A 19,355-nucleotide genomic window follows, 5' to 3' on the forward strand; every position below is an offset into this window, starting at 1 on the left:
AAATTTCCTCTAACAATGATTCACAGCACAATGTCCGCATAGCTGCCACCTCCTGTTCTGTGAAAGCATTAGTCATGTGGGAATTAAAAACCTGGAAAGCCTAGGGCTTGTCTAACCTATTCTAGTTGCTGCCTTTGCATATTAAACACCCTTTGTCCTTCCCAAAACAGGCTGGACCAATCTCACTTTATGAATCACAACTTGCTATCAGAAGTTACCTACAGAGAGGGATAACATGTTTCTGAACTGCACAAAACCCACATTCTTTGGAACACAGCAAGTCAGCTTGGCTGTGGTTTAGAAGAGCCGCAGACACATGACAGAGGCCCAAAGTGTGGCAGTGTCCTGTTTCAGAATCGTGAGTTACATTTCTCTATGGATCAGGGGTAAAGGTATCACGCTTTCAGATGTCTGCTTTTGAGAGCACTGTCTTCTGGACTCTGCAGGGCTGCTCCCTATGATGTGCTATAGGTCCACCCTGAGATCTTCACTCTGTGTCCTGGGACTGACTTCCAGATCTCTGTATTTCTCTTCTTCTTTCTATACAAAGATTGTTTTTTCGAAATACCAGGTGGAGTAGGTGGGGCAGGGTGTCAAGATCTGGAAACTCAAAATATTACTAGTGCAGAACTGCTTCCTGACAAAGATCACCACATCAAGACCACAACCTTACATTTAACACACTACTAACAAAAGATCAATTAGAAGTAGGTTTCTCTTCTCATTATGAATTTCTGTATGACAGAAAGAGGAAGGAACTTCCTCCTGAAGATTAGAGAGGGAAGGGAGCTATGATTCGTCCTCACTCCAGAGTACCGTTTTAAAAACAGCAGCGAGAGGAAAAAAGAAGGGTGAGCAAGAATGTCAGAAAATCTCATCTATGCTGATTTGAACTTGACTGAATCAACCAGGCCCAGACTACAGAAAGTCACTGATGCCCAAGGTAAGTTGATCGATCTGCACTGAGCTTTCTTTTTATTCTTCAGCCTCTCTCCCACATATTTTGAAAGAGTGCCATGGAGCACCACAACCCCAAAGAGGATGAAGGAAATGTGAGGGCCAGCGCTGTGAAAAAAGTGCAGGTGGGGTGTACATGTAGGTTTTTTACACCCTAAAAAGGGGATTGTTATGAGATCTACTTTTCATTTGTTAAGGTGCAAGTGTGAGGGGGAGTTTCTTGTGTGATATTGAGTAGTTTCTATCAATTTAGGAGATTGTTCCACAGGTGAACATCAACTGGTCCTGATCGAGGCATGTTCTCATGCATCAGACTCTGATTCCTGCAGCAAACTGACCAGGAGTTTCTGCTGTTTGAAGCAGTCTCGTGCGTAGCCTGTTTCTGCCTCCTGAGCATAGCAAGCATCACTTCAGGGTTTTTGCCTCCTGGCTTTGTCTGTACAAACCACTTGTTTAATAAATCAAGCATAAAATGTTTCATGGACAGATTTAGTTTGTTTTAGTATAAATGTCTTTGTAAAATTCTAACCTTAAATTTATCTTCCCTTAATGCGCTAGGAACTATTGCATAAACTTTTGCACTTATTTTTCTACATTTGCATAAAATTACATCCTAAAATAACAGACTTCATACACTTTGTATCTGTGTTTCGTTTTCTTTTTTCTTTCCTTTCTTTTTAACCTTACTATCTCTTTGACAGAAATAGTAGTTTCTATTTCTTGCCACTCTGTGCTTGTCTTTTGCATAAAGTGTGATTCCTTGTCATCTATTTTGAAATGGCTGGAGTTTCTAATGCCCCAAGAAACAGTGTTTCTATCACCTCTTTCAATAGATTACTCCACAGCTAAACAGCTACAGGTACCCATAATAGATGCCTCCTGATTAAATGTTCCCTTTTCCTTATAATTTAATTTACAGTTTTAATAGCATTTTTATGTTTCTCTGCTTGTGCTTTTCTGGAAAACCCCTATCAACTCTTCTCTTAATTTATGCACAGTATTTCCCAGTGATTCTGCATATATTACAGAAAACAGCTCAAACACCGATTTCTGTCTTCTTTTTCTTTCTCCCCCAGTTTGCTATTTTCTCTGTGATAATGGATTCCCACAATCAAATGCAGTGTTCACAAAGGAATGAAATTAATTCCATAAGCCAGGAGAATGCACTTAAACTCATAGAAGACATTAACTCTGTATGTTGATAGAAAAAACCGGGCTCAGTGCTGCATGTCAGGATGACTTTCAATGTCTTATAAAATTGCAACATCGTATTTCTTAATTTCCACTCCCTTTTTATGTGTCCCTGCCTTTCCTTCCTTCCTCACACGCTTTGTTCCATACTCGTTTGTATTTATGATCTGCAGATGTTAGAAGTTTTCACTTTTCTCACTGTCTTATCGTTAACTACTAACCCCTTCAAATTTAGCATGATCTGCGGTTTTCAGGTTTGCTTCGACGTTGTAGCCATTCTCACCACTCACATACGGATGTGAATTAAGACAATCAGACAACCTTAGACATTTTTCTCCACTTCTGTTTATATTTAAAATGCGTGTGCATGTGCCCATGTCTCCTCTGTTATTGTCTGCACTGAAGATAAACCAGATCTGTTTCCACCTATAGCAAGTCCTCTAAGGTGTGAATCCAACAGACAAAAATATTATTTGGGCATAGTTAAATATAACCACATAAATCAGTTGTTGTCATGTGTTTAGAATTTCACATCATTTCAGTCATTTTTGTTCCATTTAAGATGTTTCTCAACTTTCTCTGTTATTTTTGCCTGGTTTTAGGTTCTATATACGCAGAAGTGAAAGTGCAGTCCCTAGACAAAAATGCTGCAGCTAGCCACACATCATGCGGTGAGTTTTTAGCTGTCTGCTAAATGGAAATTAATTTAAACAATGAGAGGAGAGGAGGCCATTCCTTATTTTCCAAAAATGCAGTGATACAAGGCCATATGGGAGTCAGGAAGATACAGTCATCTGCTTTACGTAGCCAGAGCAGGGGGCAGTTGATGTGTTGCCTTATATGCAACTGAACACTTGTTGGCTTCACTGATATCAGGAAGTATTTCTTTAAAGAACGGGTTGTTAGGCGTTGGAATGGGCTGCCCAGGGAGGTGGTGGAGTCCCCATCCCTGGAGGGGTTTAAGAGTAGGTTTGACATAGCGCTGAGAGATATGGTGCAGTTGGGAACTGGCAGTGTTAGGTTAATGGTTGGACTAGATGATCTTCAAGGTCCTTTCCAACCTAGTTGATTCTGTGATTCTGTGATTCTGTGATATAAGAGCACAAATACAGTTTGGGCCAAAGAACCCATATATGATACCTTTCTGTAATACTTTCACATGACTATGCATCTACTCAGGGACTTCCTGAGACAGATGTGATTCTATTTATGTATCCTCAGTGGATTTCTCTTCTACAAACTTGCCAAATCTGCCCTCGGTTCTATGCACAGCCCTGATTTCTATAACATCCTTTGATGAGAGGATCCACAGTTCTTTTTAACATCACATGAAGAACCAGCTGCATTTTTTTCACTCTCAACTGACCTCCTATTAGATTCAGCTGATGTTCACTGAAAGAGACAGTAAGCAGCCAAACCCTATCCAAGATCTCCATGACACTCAGGATTTTATATAACTCCTAATCAGCTCTTTTTCATACTGCAAAACCCTAGTCTACACCATCCTTTACTGCTTCCCTTCTCTGAACCTTTTCCTATAAGCTTTTTGAAATAAGGATCGTAGAACTGCATGCACCATTGAAGGTAGGGACGAATCGTGGACAGACAAAACAGCCCTGATTTTTGTTTCTTTTCCTTCTGAATAATTCCATTTTTGGTAGGTGCCTTCTATTGGTCATATGTTGCCAGGATGCTATCCTTCAATAATATATGGGCTGCCGGTATGGATTTCATTCTCATAGCCATTCTTCTTAACTTCTTTTTAATAAGTGCCCTCTCCTTCCTGTAGTTCCCCTCTTTTACCCATTAGCACTCTATTTTTCCTTATGTAGTCTAGTACTATGATGACTGTCTCCCTTTTAACCCCTTCCTCATATACACAGTGTACTGGGATGCTGTTCAGTTACCTAACCACAGGTGTCCAAAGCCATCTGGGAAGCATCAATACATTTGGTCTGGCTTCAGTATGCAAATCTGGAAGGCCACAGATTCTTGGAGGTCTTGTGTAGCATCTTCCAGATCTGTGCAGTTATCTGATACCAGAGGGTATCTCAGAGGGCAGAAGCCAGCCCTTTTCAGGTACCTGATATCTGAGTATTTTAGTCTGGGGTGGACATTCCAGGTCTTCCCATCTTATTTTTCAGACTTCTAGTATTTGTGTAGAAGCTAGTGTGACATACCTGTTGTTTGCTTCTTAACACTTTATTTAAATGACAGTCAGTGTTGCATTTTCTGCTTGAGTGTTTATATACTCTGACCTTCCCTTTTCCTGAGAACACAGTGGTTTTGAAGTCACACATAATGGTAATATCAACCTAAACTGCTCTTTAGCCCATGTCAGCTTCCCCTTCCTCATTTCAAGAGTGAGTTACAACCTTCAGCCCCTGCCAGCTTGCTCTTATTAATTTTAAAAGTTATGTAAAATCTTCCAGATGTCATGTCCAGCAGCTTGACTCCCTTATAGTTAAGATGAAATCTGTTCCACTTGAACACTCTGCACCAGATGTGTCCCAAATTCCTGAAGAATCAGGAATCTGGATCTTTACCCCATCTTCTCAGCCAGGTGCTAAAATGCTGCCTTGTCATTTCTCCCTCCAGTCTTGCACAGGGTACTGGGACCATTTCTGGAATTGCCACCTTAGGATTCCTGGTCACCAACCTCCTTCCTACAAGCTTCCATTTTGCTACTAAAACTTCTCTCCACCCCTCGCAGTCTTGTTCATAACCACATGGACTAGTGTAGCAGTAGACAGTTTGCACCTATCAGATAGATTTTTTGATTAGTGCAATCAACATGTTTTCAGGGTGCGACCATTTCCTGACCAAACCTCCTCAGGCAGAAAACCAGACTTCTTGAGTGCTGCCTTCTTTAAGAGACTGGTTTAAAATCAGTCTAGTTTAATATTATACTAAGTATGATAGCTTCTCAACATTTCAGTAACTCAAATAGCAATGCACAAGTAGGTGTGAAAATGAGGTTACCAGACAGAACAAACCAGATATCGACTGCAGATAGGATGAAGATTCAGGATGGCTTCCTCATTTATCTAAAATTTTTTACTTTACAGAGCAGGGGTAATAGCAGCAAAAACCTCAATTTGATTTTCAGATCCTACTTGTCACACAGACACCATAAACTTCAAAGATAGCAGAAGACATAAGTAAATACCCTAGCAGATACATGAATCAGGAAGAGATGGAAAGCTCTCCTTTACATTTTAATTCAGTGTCTGATGAGTCCAGTCAGCCACTGAACATACTATTTGTCCCCTTTTGGACCTGCTTTTTCTCTATAGCACCCAGCCAGTTTCCACTGAGGTGACAGACTAATGAATATCACAAGGATCCCCTTGAAGTAAATCCTGAACAAAAGCCCATAAACAACAGTCAAAAGAGAAATAGGGGACAGTTCAGCTCCTCTGAAAAATTTGCTGTGTTGAGGAGTATAACATGGCAGGAACTTTATCTGGTAGGTTGATTTGCTTTCGCTTTCATGTTGTTATAGAGGACAGATAAGGATCCCAGTGAGCACTTAACTCTAGTATCATAATATAAATATATAAATATAAATATTATATTTATATATAAATATAATATCTAGTATTTTTCTGTCTATGTGTAGGTAAAATCTGCTGCTCCCGAACATGTGTCGCTGTATTGGTTGCTGTGACAATCCTCCTACTGGTCTCAGCGGTGTGTCTGATAGTTATGTGTAAGTCCTGCTAAAAATGTAATAACTGCAATTGATTTGTGACTCTCACCCACTGACTGTTGTCTAATGTCGGGGTCACCATTAGCCGGGGTCCTTATTTCTCCATGCGGGAACAGAAACGACGCAACACCAATGTGATGATCAGGTCGTCCATCTTTTTTTATTCTTTCTTTATTCCTTTTCTGGTTACATTTATACTCTACTAAGTTCCGTACACGCACTCATCTATCTTCTAACAGGCTGCAGGTCATCTACACGCGCTGTTCACGCGCCTCTACAAGCATTTGCATTGGTTAATTGCAATTAGCAGGTAAAACCCAAAACTTGCCAAAACTCCCTTATCTCATACCCTGTTTTGCTCAGACTTGTGTGCTTTTGCTGACCACAGGTCTCTTATCTGCTCTCACTTATCTGCTATCTTGTGTGTTTTTGCCAGCCTTATTTGCTGGCCTTGTCTTCGTCCTTGCATTCTTCCGTCTGCACTAACTTTCTCCCAGCGTGGCCCAGACTCCTACAGTCTAAGTCATGACATCCAAACCCAGTAGCAACAGAAGGCTAGTTTGAAGGCACGGGACAGTAGTTTTTAGCCAACCATGGCCATAAGAGGAAATCTGTAAAAGAGTTGAGTGGTTTGAAAGTTTAAAATTCCAAAAGAGAAAAAGCCAAAACCCAATTAAAAAACTGACAAAGTTAGAGCAATAAATGATTTATTATACAAATGTTTTGAAGAAACAAGTCAAGATTAGATAATGCCTATTATGACTATTATGATTGCTATCCGTGAGAATATTTCAAGGCAATGATCTTGTATCATGTCACCAAGGTGTCCATAACACCAAAAATCTTTAAATAAATATGAATAAAAGCTAATTTGAAAGAGGTAGCTAAGTCACAACTTAAAGGAATTTGCTTGTCCCTTACTCAAATAAAAGCTTAGTACTATGTCTCTCTGCATATATATCACTGAGTTCATAACAATCTTTAAACTGCATAAAAGGATATATATATTTTTAGAAAGAAAGCATTCTTATCTTCATTGGAAAAAACCCCCAAATTTTAATAGAGCCATGTGGTACTTTCCTTTGAATATTTTCAAGTAACCATTTTTAAATTTCAGATGTGGTTGCTTGTTTCTTTTCATCCTTTGATAGTTGAGTAAGCTTAAGAGGCTTCCACAATAAATCACACTCAAGTCCCAGAGTCTACTCAGAGATGCACATGGAGAAACTCTTTCTGAAGACATGCCAAAACCTGTCATCCATGGAATTTAAAAAATAGGGTTGGGGGAGGTAATTGTTTTTTCTTTTTCAAGGCAAAGAATAAAGGAGGGATGTCTGATAGTGCTCTGACCTTTATAAAATGTAAAATACCACAGGAAAGGCAAAATTTCAAAAAGAAAACAAACAACAAACCAACATAACAAGGTGAAATTACCAGCATTAGTAGAACTTTAAGTCAGGAGTTGAATGAGGAGTCATTAGACTTTAATTCAGGTCTGGCTTCAGGTATAGTTACTTTGTTTGGATTTAGTACTGCCTCAGTGAACCAAAAAAATACTCCTAAGAAACTTGAGATCTAGATCAAACTTGAGAAACTAAATCAAATTAGTTTTTAATTTCAATACCATACAGTTTTCACTTGTATTCCAAATGAAAACTGTTGTCATTTTCACCCTTTTATTTCTAAGTTTTAATTTTATATGAGTTTTCCATGCAGTTTTGTTTTGTCAAATATGCCATTGTTGATGAACAGCTTGTTTAAATGAACTAAACTGTCACCTTTTGATATTGCTCCATCATAAAAGAGCTCTGGAGGCCAGAAGGCATTTTCCATTTCTGTTCACGAAAATGACAAAAATTTTACTCAGTAGAACCTGACCAGAAATTTTTATGATTTTTATATCAGTGTCATATCCTTTTCTTTTTCCTTTTGAGAAAATTTATCTGCTAGTAAGTAAAAAAGTGGCGCTGCAGTTCATGAGCTGGTCTTCCAAGAACAGGCAGGTCTAACTTTGTTTCAAATGATCCTTCATATTAATTAAATTTTGCTCTTTTCTGAAACCAGAAGTTGAAATCCAGCCTCAAGATATATGCATATAAATGCATATATGCATGAAAAACATAAAATTTCAAACTGATGTTTCTGTTTTATTTTTTCTTGTTGCTCTAGGGATTCAGTAAAAGGCAAAGAAAGCCTTGATGTTCCAAATTAGCATATGACTAAAGCATGATAAAATTCAGTGTTAAGTTGCTCCAATTAGAAAATAACACATTGTCGCTTTGTTAAGATTTGTGCCTTTGAACCATTTTCAGTAATGCTGCTGTCTGAATCTCTCAGGCAGATTTCAGAGTTAAAGGTGACAATATTCCAGGTGAAAATATTGACCCACCATTTATGTGTCGTAAATTGATTTCCATCCAGTAGGAGAATCAGTAGGGTGGTGTTCATTTTTGTAAGGCATACCAGTATGCATTAATTTCTAATTTTTCACAGAAATAAATGCTTTAAATTAACGGTAGGCAGTTTTAGTCCCAGTATTTGGTACTATTATATACTAAGGACTTCAGGGTATCTTTACAAGCAGTACTTCAAGCTTCCACCCACAGGCTCAGGCTATATGCAAAACCCAGCTTCTTCATCTTCTAAAATGAAACGTTCCTGAAAAGTGAATTCTGCTTCTTCCTCTTCCAAACATGTGGTTGCTCCTTCAGCTTCAGTCCTCAGCTTTAACTTAATTATTTCCACCAAGATGAACTGTTTTAATGTACTATAAAATATAATGCATACTTTACCATGTGTATCTCTGTCTACAGGTTTGGATGTAATTCTATATACCAGAGCTTTAAGAACCTGTGTTTTCAAATGTTTGGACATACACCTTTCTTTGTGGGTTGTTTTGGGGTTTTTTTATAGTGATATGTAAGACTCAACTTCCCCTACACCAATATATTGGAAGTTAATCCCTAAAAGGAACAGGGCAAATCATACAATTTGGTCTCCACAAAATTAGACTTTTATTGATCAACTTTGATCTTTGAATTGTAAATGTAAGAACAGTATTATACATCGCCAGCATTTGGTTTTAGGTGCTACAGTGAAACTTTTTTCTCCCAACTCCAGAAGTCTAGTTCTTGCTTGCCATCAGGAAAGAAATGTAGATTAGTAGGACTTCCTAGGCAGTGTGTTTTTGAAGTGCGGCTTTTACAATTCATACTTCAGAGATTTGTAAAACAGTAGTTTGATAACTGTTTTTCACCAGGAGATGCCAACTCATTACAATCCCAGTAGAAAAAAAAAAAAAAAAAAGGCACTCAGACTCTGTAAAGTATTATTTAAAATGCTATATATATTAGAGTTAATGTTATAAAGAAAGAGAGGACAGTATAGAAAATTCTAGGTCCCTTCAGATGCTGGGAACCCTAAGCAAAATTACAGAACAGATGAACTTGGTCCAATGACTCTTTTTCTGGGAAAGGAAATATAATCCTCTCCCAAAATAATACTGTTATTTCAAACCTATTTCCTTTCGGCACTCACTGTCTGACTCTAGGCTTACAGAAGAAGCTGATTAATCCTTTGTACTAAAACTGAGATTCACTTATGTCACTGCTCAGTTTGGAGTATCTGGTAGTCCTTGAAATCCTTCTGGACATTTTTGGCAGTAGAGTTTCTGAAACCTTGATTGTTTATAGATAAAATTGAAACAAGATATGTAGGGAGAAGTGATATGTTGTATAAGACAAGCGTATATTTGTTAATTATTTCAATATTGAGTATTCTACTGAATCATCTAATGTAGTAGTTGGGGGGATATTTCAGCCATTAGGAGTATTTGGAGCCGCCAGCCAAAAAAATTCTATATTCTCTTTATGATCGTCATAGGGCTAAAAGTTGTTTCATTTTGGCTATGAAGAACTCTCTGAGATGGAGTTGGTAGAAAAAATCCCCACGTGTTAAAGGCTGGTCAGGTTGTTTCTCACAACAGGCAAAAGTGTGCTACCTTCACCTTCCTAGTATTCTTTGTTTCTTGAGGAAATAATTAACTTCTGCAGCATTCTCTGAAAACTAAGTATCTTGTTGAAATAAGATATTCAACAGGGCACAGATGCTCCTCAGGATTTTTGTCAGTAAAGTTTGGCTACAGAAAATATATTGGAAGAAGAGATGCCACATTTATGATAAAATAATGTATTTTTGCCAGGGGTGGGTACAAGGCAAAAAAGGATTCTCTGTAACAGAGGTGCTCACCTCTCAAACCCAATAGTTACTTCTTGTCAGCATAGTTATGACTGCATTCTGGTGGGCTGAACCCCCTTCCAAGGTATCAGTCCTACTGCACTATAGAGTCTTGCCTCTGTAAGGATGCAGAGGTACTAGGGAAGTGGTTCTACCCCAATAAAGTAAGAGCTCAGGTTGGCCACCTTCCTTGTTGATAGTTGCAGTTTGAATGCTTTGGGCTAGTAATCCATCCTTTCACTACCAGTTTTCAATATCCAGAAGAGATTACGTGTCACTGAATCTAACTGCCACTCCACTTCTTTTCCCTCATCTTATTTTTGAGCTTACTGCTTGTAAACAAAGTTCTTCCTTTAATATTCTGTTTCTTTTATCATTTGTCTCTAGTATGAAGTCTGCAGAGATGTCAGTTCTTTCATGCTCCATGTCATTCTGGCACAAGTTTCTTAGAACTTTCTTTAATTCAATCTTTTCCTCATTTTATATATTCTTTTTTAAAAGGAATTTATCAATTTTGGTTTCAACTATAAGAATTCTACCCCTATAATTTTTAGTTTAATGTTTCTTTACTGTTATTATTCATCCCTTCATTGTTTAACTTCAAATAACCTCAAAAATGCCTCCTTAAAATTTGCTATAGACAATTTAGTAACTCTCAGTCAGTTGAAATAATAATACCCATTCATGAAATGGGCAATTGTGTCTCCAAAGCTGAGGTTTCCTAAGCAGAGAAGCTGAGAGACTATCAAGACTTTCTTACTGCTACACAGAGTCATGTGGAACAACATAATCCTCCTTTAGCCTGTTGACTGTGAGTGATCCCTGAACTCCATACTTTCAACAGGATCTATATTCTTGAGGGAGTTTCTAAACTGATAAAACCAAAGCCCTGAGAAGACATGAAAAATACATAAAAATCACATGAGCTTCTCTAGTAAACTAAACATAAGTTTAGTTCATCTGAGGCCTCAGCTACTTTCTTCACCCTCTCAAAGCTCTTTTTTTCCTTTTTTCTCTGTGATAAATTCAGGCTGTCTAGCTAGTCATCAGATAATAAAAATAAATTTGCAAGCCTCTTTCCACAGTCCCTTTTTCTTGGGGGTAAGAAGCCTCCTGTGGAGCACAAATTCCTCACAACCACTGTGTCAGAAGAAAGAGGAAAATCAATGCTATTTCAGCTTGGGTATCTGCTTTAAAACCTAAAATGAACACTGTTGTCTCATTTTGGTCTGGGGGAGCAACACCATTAGACCAACTTCCAGCTGGGGCACAGGTGAGCTCTGCCTCAATATCTCAGCCCAGATGTTTGGGGTAGGAGCAGACAGTGACCACAGCTTCAAGCATGCCTAACCAAGAACAGATTGGATTGAGCACTGATCTCTCAAAGATGGCTCTTATTTCTTATTGCTATAGTTATGAGTATACTGTACACCATATTTACCGCTATTCTGAAATTGTGCAGCGCATTTTTTTGTTAAATTCCAGAGTTAGGCTCTTTAGAAATCTGCTCCTCAATATGGTACTACAGGTTTGTTTTTTTCCTATGGAGAAGCAAAACAGTGAGGAGTAGGCATTCTGTGTGGGGTGATGGTAGGTGTCAAAGAGGTCCGGAAGAGCTCTGATGGTGTATGGCAAAACAGTCAGTCATTAAAAGCAGAAATTGTATTGTTATTTCCAGACCATCCAACTGCAAGCAGCCCATCTGGCTCAGAACCATTCTCCACCACCTATGAAGAGGCACTAGGTAGGTAATCCTCTGTCATTCAAAAGACAGTTTCCAGAAGCCGTTAGATTGTCTTTTAAGGCTGGGGTGGGGGTGTGGGGGGTATGTGTATAGATTTTTGTTCAGAAAAAAAACAACCAAGCAAAAACTCTGACACCTCAGGAATAAACAGCCTTATCCTGGACACTCATAGGATGAGCTCTCAACGCCAGAGACATTTCACATTTTCATCTTCTTTGTAAGCAGTGTTTGGTCAGCACTGCGTTACTGTTTCAGAGGGAAGAACTGATTACTCTCTCATGCTAGTACAGAGGAGCCCATGGCTAGGGGAATGGGCATGAATATAACAATCCCTTTGGTATCACAGCATTGTAGCAAGCATGATGGATCAATGTGCGTGTACTGCTTTTCAAATACCCCTCCATTCTTAGCATTTTAATGAAGTGCAATTCCCTTTTGCCATTTAGGAGCTGCTGGATAACCAACAAAACTACATCACACAGTCCCTGTCTCCCTGAATCGTATCACCCTTTCCAGGTCCCACCTCTGTTCCTCCCACTACTGTGCCTGGCAATGGAGAGAAATGTTCTTTCTTTCAGTAGCATCACTATTGCCGTAATTTGCAGCAGGCAAAGAAGACATCTGAAAACTGAAAGCTGCTTTTTACCCTCACCATTTGTCTTTATCTCCTGAGCAAAGATTTAAAAGGCTGGATAATGTTATCTGTGATCCTAATTCTCTGACTCATGCCTAGGGACTCCTGGGGTGGTATTAGCTATTAGCAGGGATCCACGGTGGTCTGGTGAAAATTACAATCAGGATCACACAGGTAATTTTCTGGCTGTAACTTACTTTCTTGCCTTTCTTCTGTAATGGGATCCTTTCATTAGTGTGAACATGGATTTTTCCACACCTGTTCTTACCTCCTGCAGGCTGCCCCCAAGGCTGGCAAAAATATGGGGAAAAATGCTACTTCTTTTCTCAAAGAAAGGAAGAAAAAGACTGGAACGCCTCCCGTAAAGAATGTATTGACATGAAGTCAGACCTGGTGATCATTGACAACAAAAAAACACTGGTGAGATCTGAATTCATGGGGCTGCTTCTAGAATTTCTTGACCTGTATGCCAAAGGATGGATGGGTTATGCTTGTGTCTTCTCATGTTAGATGTCTTTGGGGGTCTATAATCTACTGCTAGCTGTATACACCAAACCCCTCTGTATGGTAGCAATCACCTTCACAGTAAGATGCATCTCATTGCTTGAAGTCTTGCGTCTGGAAGCTTCTCTCCCCGAGCATGCTCCCATGCAAATGAGCAAACTCTCCGCCTAGCTGGCTTGTGTTTTAAAGAGATTTAGCACACAAACCAAGACCAAGCAAGTCAAACAGACACTTATGTGTGAGAGCCATTGCTTTGACAAAAACTGAAAAGGCTTTCCCATCACAACCAGAATAGAAAAGTGTCTCCAGGTATCAAGTCACACCTGGCTAACTACGATGTATATTTTTAATGGTATCACAAGTGTGTTATTCTAGTCTGTTCCTAAGAAGCCTCAGGAAGAGAGATGAAATTAAATAAAATTGGAAAAATTCAGCCTCTGAAGCTGTGGAAAAAGATGGTGTGGCTGGACGCACACTGTTCTCTTGGCTGTTTAGCACTAAGCTTTCTGTGTAACTCTGGTGAAGAAAATGTAATTTTAATGTATTACCATTGTTTTTTTTCCTTTCTAGCAATATCTTATTTCACAATCAAAAGGTCATTACTACTTACTTGGTCTCACCTACTCTGAGAACGAGAAGAAGTGGAAGTGGATTAACAACGTGGCACATAGCACAGACATGTAAGCTTATTCCAGCAAGTCACTGTGATGCAACATCTGGAAGCCAGAGCCACCAACAGGAAGTACAAGCAAGATCAGAGACTGCAATTTGTAGCAACCGTGAGATTCAGGTGCTTCAGCACATGCCTGTGAGAAGTCAAATGGAGCTTGTAAATCACATGGGAACACAGGCATGTCACATCAGGAGGGCAAGAGAGGACACAGCTGTAGTTCTGGCAGGGAAGGAGGAATCTGGCTAGATGGAGTTCAACGGGGAAAGAAAGGATATACTAGGCAGGTACAAGAGAGACTGTGATGTCAACACCATCGAATGGAGGCTACCAAAGAGGGGGAAGGTCTCTGGATAGGAAAGCATAGCGTATACACTTCTGTTGAGGTCTGGGGAAGAAAATTAAGGAATGGGAGGGAGACTCCAATAAGGCAGCTTCTAATCCTACTGACAATAATATAGCTTAGCAGCAAGGCCAGGTGCCACTCTGTCTTTCATGGAAGTGATGCTGACTGCCTTGCATCCAGCTAGGTCAGGAATGCAACTAAATCTGCCTTTCTCTCCCTGTTCAGGTTTACTATAAGAAGATACTTTTCTGACTATTTCTGCGCTGTCATTGGACCTAAAGAAGTAGAAACTGCATCTTGCAATGGATCCTCAACAACACAAAATTTGTGTGAAAAAGCTTCAAATACTTCAGAAAGGCAGAAGGAGAGCTAAAAAAAAGAGGTCTGTAGAGCTTGAGCATGGAATGAGTGAGGAAGTTAGATTTGGTGTCTGTGGCTGAGATGAAGCTATGCCAGACTTTTCCTATGGAAGCCTCTTCACCAGTTCAGGAGGACGTTTGCTCAAGGCCAGATTCTGACTAAATGATGCAAATTAAATTTAGAAAAATGCCAGTGACACCATTACCCTTATAGAATAAGATCTGCAAAAGCCACTTGTTATATCTAATAAAGCAAAGGCTCTTAAGAGACCAAGAAGATATTTTCAATGCAGCTTCACTGCGTGAGACTAGCCTCCATTTCCCTCAGATGTGGGAAGCAGGTTTGGCGCATGAATAGGCCTGTTTGTTATTCAATTTATTTTTATAAGTATGAAATTATTAATTACTGGAAAGCTAGGTATAATTAATGTCATTTAGCAATGTTTGGTATGAGACACAAGTAATGTGTAGACATCTGTGATCCCAGAGAACCCTTCTGGGTCACAAGTCTCTGCCAGCTGGTGTTAAAGCTGTGCTAAATACCATAACTCTGTGGCATCTGATCATTCCCGTTTCCTTTGTTGGCTCAAAAGCACCCAGTTTTCTTCAAAGGGCCAGTAAAGCATAGATCCAGCCTTGATGAAGGGACAGCATCTTCCACTTGCTGTCGGATTAAATTTGTTCTGGCGCAGAGCTTCCGGGGGTTCACTGACTTCTATGGACAAGGGACCAGATAACGCTTCCCAAATACCATCTCTGAGATGTTGCCTGTTCCTTATATCTAGACAAAATATAGACTGCTAGACTCACCTCAATAATATAGGCAGTTTTCAAGCAAATTTTGAAGGAAAAGGTAATACAAATCACAGAGGTCAATGGGAGAAAACCCAATGTGAATATGTTCACAAGGTCAGCTTTCTCTGAGGAAATGACTGACTCATCTGAAATCAGGCTTTTATTAAAACATTTAATTAGGGTTCCACATATGAAATTATTAACAAGCTTTTTGGAAAAACAGATGTCATATATAATACAGTCAGTAGTGGCCTTGTTGCAAAACGCAGACATCTGTTAGTAATGCCTAAAGTGACATAAGGTTGTGTCTTAATAATGCAAGACTGGAAGACTATGTCAAAACAGGTGAAGATCCAAGCCTAATATAGTAAGAACTACATGACCTGAGGGGAATGTAGCAAAAGAAACGGAATGAAATGTAACAGCAGAAAGTGCAGTGGTACAGACTAATAACAAGAATTAAACTGGGAGTTTAGCAGTTAGAAATGACAAGAGACCTGTGCACTTCAGTCCGTGCTAAGCACAAGGAACTGCCAGCGTAGCATGGCTGTGAATAAAAAAGTAGTGCAGTCCTAGAATGTACTGGATGAATATTTCCAGTAGAGATGAGACATGTTACCACCATGCTACAGGAAAAAACATCCTTATCTGTAGTAACATGAAGAGTTCAAGCCACCCATGCTGAACATGAACACCAACTGTAACAAGTACGAAGAATAATAACTAGCAGAGCCAGAATATGGAAAGGATGGATCTTACAAGAGATGATTAAGAAAGTTTGCATGGACTAGCTTAGTGAAATGACACATATGGAGGAATGCACTTATTGTCCATAAGTGTATCAGAATCGGTTAGAAAGGAGGGAGAAAAGTTAAGGTGATGTACAAATCTGACATGAAGTGAGGAATAAACTCATATAATAAACTCATATATAAAACTCATATAATAAGATCATATATAAAAACAAAAGTGAGGAACAAATAATCAAACTTTAATTTTAAGATGAAAATTTTATTCAGGTTAAGATATGTCAGGATTACCTTGAAAACCAGTCCAGAGTTAAAAATAAAGCCTGTTCAGAAACCATGTATTCTTTTTAGGATATAAGACTTTTTTTTTTTTTTTAAATTTGCTCTGAAGTCTATGTTCCCTAATTTCCAAACCTAATTTTTAGAAAATTTAACTGAAATATTTGATGATCAGGTGAACTTTTGGCTGTGTCTTCAAGCAACTTGAGACCTGGGGCTCTGGATTTGGCTCTGAAATGTATAACTTCACAAGAAGAATTATACGGATAATTGTGATTGGAAATAATACCCAGCCCTTGGGCAACAGACTGTGCCAAGCTCCTCCAGAACTCCAGCAGTTCATCCATTCATAGTAAAACAGTGCTTCTCTATGGGAAAAGCCAAGGCCTAGTTGTAATAGCTCAGAGGAAATTATTTAAAATATTTTATAGTCTTCACCTATTTATGTGTATTTCACACTTACAGGATATAATAACTTCAGCATCTACCTGAATTCCAGCCCTTGTACTCGTATGTTCTTATGCCCTGTGACAATACAGTGCAGACAATTCTCTGCTGCTTGACTTTTTTTTTTTTTCCTTTCATGCTTAAACTTCTGCAAATCTTTCTGCTGATAAAAAAAATAATCAGTGTTTCCTCTCTTTGGAAAAACATCTGCAAGTGGACAGGGGAAGGATTATTAACATAATGTCTATTCTAGGAAGTGAAATGGGCCACCATCCTTTTCTGACTCAGATGACATTTGATCTGACACAACTCACTTCTCTGCAGCGAAGCTTTCCGTCAAGAGCAGTTTGGCTGCATGAAAACTATGTAACCAGAATAATCCTTGGCACATGCTAGTCACCAGATCATACTTAGCTTTTTGTGGGAGAACGCAAGTGTTTCAGGCTAAATCTGAGCAAAAGAAAGTACAACAACTCAACAGCACTGAGTTTTAAAGCAGTCTGCAAGCAAGACAATATCCAGAAAGGTTTTGCTGCTATTCTTATCTCTGTCTGTCCTGGTTTCAGCTGGGATAGAGCTTTTAATTTTTTTTCCTTCTTAGTAGCTAGAATAGTGCTGCATTTTGGATTCAGGATGGGATTTGACATGAGAAGAATGTTAATAATGTACTGATGGGTTTAGTTGTTGCTAAGAAATCAAGGACTCTTCAACCTTCCATGTCCTGCCAGTGCGCAGGTACACAAGAAGCTGGGATAGAGCAGAGCCAAAACAATTGGCCAATGGAATATTCCATATCATATAACATCATGCTCAGTATACAGATAAGGGTTGACCAGGAAGCTCACTATCACTTCTGGGATTGTGGCTTCAGGATTCTCTCTTCTCTGGGATCACTACCGGGGAACGGGCTGGGTATCAGTCAGTGGGTGGTGAGCAATCACACTGTGCATTACCTGTTTGTATTTTCTATTATTACTATTATTATTATCATTACTATTTTAATGTTATTTTGTTTCAATTATTAAATTGTTTTTATCTCAACCTACGAGTCTCCTTACCCTTATCCCTCCGATTCTCTCTCCCATTCCCTGGGGCTGGGGGAGGGTGAGCGAGCAGCTGCATGGTGTTTGGCTGCCAGATGGAATAAAACCATGACACTGTCCTTCTTATATTCTGCTTTGTCCAACCCCTTTTACAGTGCAATGCTTTCCTTGAACACAGCGTGAAGTGCTGAGGTCACAGCCACAGATCAGGGTCTAGTTTAGCAGATGCAAATATATGATTAAAAGATGCTTTCTCTGCAACCAAAATGCAAGACAAGAAACAACTGATGGAGGGAAAAGAAATGGATGTGATTCTGTGGTTGCATCATTGGCCAAAGAATGGCACACCTGTTACCTGGACCATTGGTGGAGGACCCTCCACCCTCTGTGTGTGTGTTATCATCTGCATTCTAACTACATATTTGGTTATATCAAGGGAAAGAGATTGTTGGATGGTGCAAATTTCTACTTTGGAAAAGAGAGAAGCACTCTTTTCCTTCGTTATAGGAAATAACAGATATGATCAGTTTTCAGCCAACGAGTCCAAAGGTCTCATCATGGAAACTCTTGCTGGTATTATCTTCTAGATGTGTAAGGTATCAAGACACATTAGAGATGCACTGGCTAAGAAAGCAATGGGCATGTTGATTGATAGATAAATTAACAGATGGGTAATATTGGCATAATAATGTGATAATAAATCCTCTTCTAGCATATGAATGGAAGATACCTTGACATGCTACTTTCTCACAGCTTGCTTAGATAAACAGAATACCACTGAGGGGCAAGGAGGGGGAGTAAGCAAAAAACCCCAGAATAAGCTTGTGAGTTGGAAATAAACCTGTCCCTGGCAAATGACCAGAGGAAATGAGAAACATCTCTTAGAAATCAGCTACCCAAATAATTGACTGTGTTTCTATGTGTTTCGGAGAAGGCTGTGGACCTTGATCATGTGCGTGTGTGAAAAGGATGACAAAGTTGCAAGTCTCAGGAGGATTTAACATTCATTATACAACATAAAGCATGACTAGTAGAAGCAGTATCATGTATTTTCAATGACATTCTCAAAACCAGCCCAGACACAAGACAATAAGGATGAAGATTCTGATTTTCATTTTTTCTTTCTTTCTTATTTCAGACTGAAAGTCTGAAAGCACCAATTTCAGCTGTGCTGTAATTGAACTAGATGCTGAGAATGATCTGTCTTGTCCTGTCCCACCTTGTTAGATTACAAAAGTATACTCAACTTCCATATTGGACAGGAGTCTGGGATAGGAGATAATGCCAGATCTGAAAACTAGCCACAGGGACAGGTGCCTATAGACCAGCGTGTTCCTACAAATTGTTAAGAACATGGATAGCATCACTAATGGTTTAGCAAGTTCCTTGGAAATGGATTGGACTTGGCAGATGAAAATGCACTGATCTTGCAGTGAAATGTACAGATTCCAAATTTCTATCATTATCTATCACAGACAATGAAGATTTGTGTAGTTGAGCTCAACGATATGAGAAGTGCAATGCATGACTGTTGCTCTAACAGTTTCTTCCTGTCCCAGCTCTTATGAAATTCATCCTGACACAAACCACTTTGTATGAGGATGTAAGTTGAGATACTGTTGATGGAGAGCATCAGAAATGAGAAAATGCAGATGAAGCTTCAAGAGCAGCAACGGAAGCTGTATCCAA

The 19,355-nt window shown here is 39.1% G+C and overlaps 1 protein-coding gene across 5 annotated transcripts; it reads left to right on the forward strand.

Moving 5' to 3' along the window:
• Positions 1–828: 828 nt before the first annotated feature.
• LOC141923961 (C-type lectin domain family 5 member A-like) lies at positions 829–17,664 on the forward strand. 5 transcript variants are annotated; one of them, XM_074825722.1, is made up of 9 exons: positions 840–943; positions 2,751–2,819; positions 5,771–5,860; positions 11,775–11,840; positions 12,574–12,648; positions 12,752–12,894; positions 13,549–13,658; positions 14,220–14,376; positions 16,352–17,664. In XM_074825722.1, exons 1-8 carry the CDS (start codon positions 862–864, stop codon positions 14,365–14,367), a joined length of 783 nt encoding a protein of 260 aa, XP_074681823.1. In that variant the 5' UTR covers positions 840–861; the 3' UTR covers positions 14,368–14,376; positions 16,352–17,664. The 5 variants fall into 5 exon arrangements, with proteins under 5 accessions (XP_074681824.1, XP_074681823.1, XP_074681822.1 ...); XM_074825721.1 differs by having other exon boundaries at positions 14,220–17,664; XM_074825723.1 differs by lacking the exon at positions 2,751–2,819 and having other exon boundaries at positions 829–943; positions 14,220–17,664.
• Positions 17,665–19,355: the final 1,691 nt, after the last annotated feature.

The sequence above is a fragment of the Strix aluco genome, chromosome 5 (genome assembly GCF_031877795.1).
Source record: "Strix aluco isolate bStrAlu1 chromosome 5, bStrAlu1.hap1, whole genome shotgun sequence".
NCBI lineage: Eukaryota > Metazoa > Chordata > Aves > Strigiformes > Strigidae > Strix > Strix aluco.

Excerpts from the sequence above, each read along its gene's own strand:
- LOC141923961 (XM_074825721.1), top strand. The coding sequence starts at position 862 with ATGTCAGAAAATCTCATCTATGCTGATTTGAACTTGACTGAATCAACC. Across the intron at positions 12,649-12,751 it reads TTACAATCAGGATCACACAG|GCTGCCCCCAAGGCTGGCAA; the intron begins GTAATTTTCTGG and ends TACCTCCTGCAG. Across the intron at positions 12,895-13,548 it reads TTGACAACAAAAAAACACTG|CAATATCTTATTTCACAATC; the intron begins GTGAGATCTGAA and ends TTTCCTTTCTAG.